At 41.7% G+C, this 4900-nt stretch overlaps 1 protein-coding gene across 1 annotated transcript; it reads left to right on the forward strand.

Moving 5' to 3' along the window:
• Window positions 1–359: 359 nt before the first annotated feature.
• LOC142170285 (uncharacterized) lies at window positions 360–839 on the forward strand. Its single transcript, XM_075232164.1, has one exon. The coding sequence runs from the start codon at window positions 360–362 to the stop codon at window positions 837–839; it is 480 nt and encodes a 159-aa protein (XP_075088265.1).
• The last annotated feature ends 4061 nt before the right edge of the window (window positions 840–4900 follow it).

Consider the following 4900-nt stretch of genomic DNA (forward strand, 5'->3'; position numbering starts at 1 on the left):
CCCCTGTTGCTATTAAATTGGTGACTCAGTGGCCAGCGGTTGAAGCAAAGGATGTCCCGTGGAACTACAAACGAGCGACAATGACTCACAAGGGAAAAGAAGTGGATGAAGAATTTGTTGAGATCGGAGGACCGACTCATTCCGGAGGATGTCTTACCTCCAAATAATTAAGGAAGGCCAAGCTCTTCAAGGATAGCCAAATGCCATTGAAGGAACCAGTTATCGAGGAAGAGGCCGAAGAGTTCTTGAGGAAGATGAAAGTGCAAGACTATTCCATTGTTGAACAATTAAGGAAAACTCTAGCTAATATTTCTCTGTTATCTTTGTTGACACGTTCGGATGAACACCGCGGGGCCATAATGAAGATTCTGAACGAGGCACATGTTCCTGATAATATCACAGTAAATCAATTAGAAAAGATTGCTAGCAGGATCTTCGAAGCAAACAGGACCACTTTTGCAGACAATGAGCTTCCTATAGAGGGTACTGAACACAATCGAGCTCTTTGTATCACGGTAAAATGCGAAAACTATTTTGTCACCAGGGTGTTGGTTGATAATGTATCCAGTGCAAATATTTGCCCTCTGTCCACTTTGCAAAAGTTAAAGATTGGCACCGAAAGAATCCACATGAACGGTGTAGGTGGTCGAGGTTTTGATGGGAAAGGGAAAGGTTCTGCTGGAAATATAACGCTTGAATTAGTGATAGGGCCAGTTGGTTTCAGTGTGGAATTACAAGTGCTAGACGTGGTTGCCCTGTATAATTTGTTATTGGGTAGGCCTTGGATACATGCGGCTAAGGCAGTGCCATCGTCGCTACATCAAGTGGTGAAATTTTAGTGGGACAAACAAGAGATAGTTGTGCATGGGGAGGAGGATGTTTCCCTTTATGAAGATTCATCTGTCCCATTTATTGAGGCCGGAAATGATAAAGGACCTTTAGCTTATCAAACTTCCGAAACGATGTATGTCGAAAGGATTCCTGAAGGAAAATGAATTCCAAGGTCGAGGCTATCACCTTCAATCTGCATGGTAGCTAATGAGATGTTGAAGTATGATTTTGTGCCGGGTAAAGGTCTGGGCGCATCTTTGCAAGGTATCGTGCAGCCAGTATCTCTGCGTAAAAATCTGGGTACATTTGGTCTGGGGTTCAAGCCTACGGGGGGTGATGTGAAGAAGGCTACAAAGTTGGAAAAGAAAGCATGGCCGCTCTCTAGGCCTATCCCACACCTCTTCAGAACTTTTGTCGAGCCAGGGGCAGTGAGGCGTCCGGTGTCAGCAGTTCCAAAGCCTGTGGTTGTCTTGGATGAGGAGTTGATTTAAGAGGGTCCGAAGGCTATTTGATGAAGTGAATACGGTAGAAATTGGGGAAGGTTCTGGTGATGAAGAAGTGCATTTCGTCGGGCCGAATGTGAAGCTTAGCAATTGGGAAGTCGCTCCTCTCCCTACTCGGAGGGAGTTTTGGTAGTTTTCTTTGTTTTTCTTTCTATTTGGGTCATTCCAGGGTTGTGACCCAGATTTTTACTTTTTTGCTTGTTTGATGAACAAACCTTGTTATCCTTTATTTTCAATGAAATGCAATTTCCCTTTTTCATCACTCCTGATAGTTTTTATTTTCTTTTTGTACAACTCTTTTTATGCTGGTCTCAGTGACATGACATGCATGCAAAATTCTCAGCCTGGTCTTAAGAAAGTCAGTTTAGTCATGAGGCAATGAAACAATTTTGAAGATGTATGGGGCATTTGAGGGAAATAAGTGAAGGCATTCCATCATGCCGCGTCGGGTTGAAGCTAAAGGCAAGTTTGCCCAATTCGACAGGGGTTGTTCGTGGTAATGAGAGTGAGAGTGTTGTCCCATGGTGCTTTGTAGTTAACAGGTGTAGAAGATAAATGTGTGGATATGATTATCAGGTCTGGTACAATCAAAGATGTTACCAATATTTTCCTTGGTTTGTTTAATTGTGTTGTTCGTACTTGGCATGTTTTGGAGATTGGAATGACGAAGGAATTTTGTTCTATTATCTAAACACCTTACCCTTTGGTACCCCTTTGAGCCTTATTTATTTCCTTTCATACCCCTCTTTTGGAATCGGTAGCAGAGATCAGAAACGCAAGCGTGAAAGATAAGTAAAGGAAAAAGAGAAGAGAAAATAATGAAAAGAGGAAGAAGAAAAGAAGGAAAAAAAAGAAGAAAAGAAGAATAAAAAGGAAGAAAAGGAGAGGAAAAAAAGGCAACAAAAACAACAAAAAGAGAAAAAGAAGAAAGAAAAGAAAAGTAGAGAAAGAAGAAGAAAAAGGAAAAAATCACACAACAAAGTATGTTATATGACATGAACTACATTCGAACTGATTCCTTTTAAGGATACGTAGGTAACCTCATGGTTCGGTCTCATCAAAACAAAAATCCAAAAATCCCCGAGCAAGAAACTGGGGCAGAAGTTATGGTTGTTGTGAGAAATCTGATTCCGAAAGTTGTAATTTTTAACCCATTTGAATTGTTTTGAGCCTTTTATACCCTTTCTTTCTAACCCTGTCCAAAATCCCACGCTATGGTCCAAAGAAAGACCTTCTGATCAGTCTTCGAGAAATGCTAAGTCATGCAGGCAGAGGTGATTCATATCAGGGGCAACACTCTGGGCCTAGCAGGAAAAATTAAAAAGGAGAGAGTCTTATTGGTGAAAACCCTCACATGCACCGTAAGGCGACGAGAGCTGAGAGAAATAAAAAAGGAGAGAGTCTTATTGGTGAAAACCCTCACGGGCACCGTAAGGCGACGAGAGCTGAGAGAAATAAAAAATGAGAAAGTCTTATTGGTGAAAACCTTCACGGACACCTTGAGGCGAAAGTAAGTTGAGAGATGAACAAATGAAGAAGGTTTGTTGGTGGAAAACCTTTCAAGGCACCGCAGGATGAACAAGGTCAAGGTTTGGGTAAAGAAGTCAGGTTATGGAAACTCTAAGGCAACAAAGTATGGCAACTGAGAGTTGATTGGTGGGACAAATTGGGCTGATTAATCCGAAATGCATGTCATGATCATTGGTACCAGTTGTTCCACTCAGATAAGTTTCTTTTCTTTTTACCTTTTAGTAGTCATCCGGTTTTGGATTCTTCTTATCCTTAACTCGCAAAGTCATTGCATTTCATTTTCTTTTGGGTTTTATTTCTCTAAGATGTTTCAATATCGATTTTGTTTGAGCAAGAAAGAAAGGGTTTCAAAGCTCACTACCAACTTCCAAAATTGCGAAGCACAGTTTGGCCAGAACATACCAAAGACAGCATGATGTAAAACGGGATATAAGAAGTCACCAGAGTTTCATCGGTGAAATAATTTGGCAATTTCAGGGGAGATGCAAAGGTTCAGATAAATGGGTCAGAGGCGTAAAACGACAGTATGGGTATAGAACACTCGGGTCGTCAAAGGTCATGGGGTTTGAAAGTCAGACAAAAAGTCAAGCGGTTCAGGGCCAGTTCGGGAAAGCAGGTCGAAACGAAACATGGCAGTAGAGAGACCTTCAGCAAGAATGCCATCAACTAACCACCATTTTAAACTAACAAGATTTTTCTTTGATTGAAACAGGGGCAGAAAAATTCGTTTGTTTCGGAGGAACTCTCCGTAAGGGAAGAGCAAGCACTAATCAGGTTTGACCGTAAACTCTCAGGACCTTCCTTGAAAATGTGGCTTAGTTAAAATTCAAAACAATCATGAATAGCATAGAGGAAGGTAAGTTTGTTTCAAAGTTTGCATGTTTAAGATAGGATTCAATTAGGAGTTCCCCCCCCCCCCCCGAATAATGGGACCTAGTTTTAAGATTTTCATTAGATCACAAGATGTATCATAAATTCTATCATAGGGTAGTATAATTCAGTCGTAAAAGTGTCATTTTTTTAGGACAAGACTTGATTTTGAGTTTCAGGACCTTCCTGGATAATAGGATGTAGTTTAAGACCCTTTTAGATAACAAGACTTAGCGGAAGTAATACCTTTAGAAAATACATCTTAGATCTATAATTGTCGTTTAATTAAGAGTTGTCAGGACCTCTCTGGATAATAGGATTTAGCTTTCAGATTCATAATAATAGTTGGTAGAATGATTCAGTTTAATACTCACCTATGTGCCCAGCTACCAAACTTGGCCAGAAAATTTCCTTTGTTTTGTCTATTTTATAGCAATCAGGAGCCCGCCTGGAGAACAAGGGAATACATTTCAAGTTAGCAGTCAGGAGCCTGCCTGGAGAGCACGGGAATACATTCAAGTTTAGCAGTCAGGAGCCTGCCTGGAGAGCAGAGAATACATTCAAGTTAGCAGTCAGGAGCCCGCCTGGAGAGCATGGGAATACATTTCAAGTTTAGCAGTTAGGAGCCCGCCTGGAAAGCATGGGAATACATTTTAAGTTCAACAATCAGAAGCCCGCCTGGAGAGCATGGGAATACATTTAAGTTTAGCAGTCAGGAGCCCGCCTGGAGAGCATGAGAATACATTCAAGTTAAGCAATCAGGACCCCGCCTGGAGAGCATGGGAATACATTTCAAGTTTAGCAATCAGGAGCCCGCCTGGAGAGCATGGGAATACATTTCAAGTTTAGCAGTCAGGAGCCCGCCTGGAAAGCATGGGAATACATTTCAAGTTCAGCAATCAGGAGCCCACCCGGAGAGCATGGGAATACATTTCAAGCTCAGCAATCAGGAGCCCGCCTGGAGAGCATAGGAATACATTTCAAATTCAGCAATCTGGAGCCCGCCTGGAAAGCAGGGAATACATTCAAGTTCAGCAGTAAGGAGTCCACCTGGAGAAAGGAAAAACATCTCAAAGTGTAGTTGGCAGTCAGGCATCCACCTAGAGAAAGGGAAAGCATCTCAGATTATAATTCAAATGGCAACGAAAGAACTTCACCGGGAGAAT

Source organism: Nicotiana tabacum, chromosome 16 (genome assembly GCF_000715075.1).
Source record: "Nicotiana tabacum cultivar K326 chromosome 16, ASM71507v2, whole genome shotgun sequence".
Lineage (NCBI taxonomy): Eukaryota > Viridiplantae > Streptophyta > Magnoliopsida > Solanales > Solanaceae > Nicotiana > Nicotiana tabacum.

Coding starts and splice junctions, on each gene's coding strand:
- LOC142170285 (XM_075232164.1), top strand. CDS start 360: ATGAAGATTCTGAACGAGGCACATGTTCCTGATAATATCACAGTAAAT.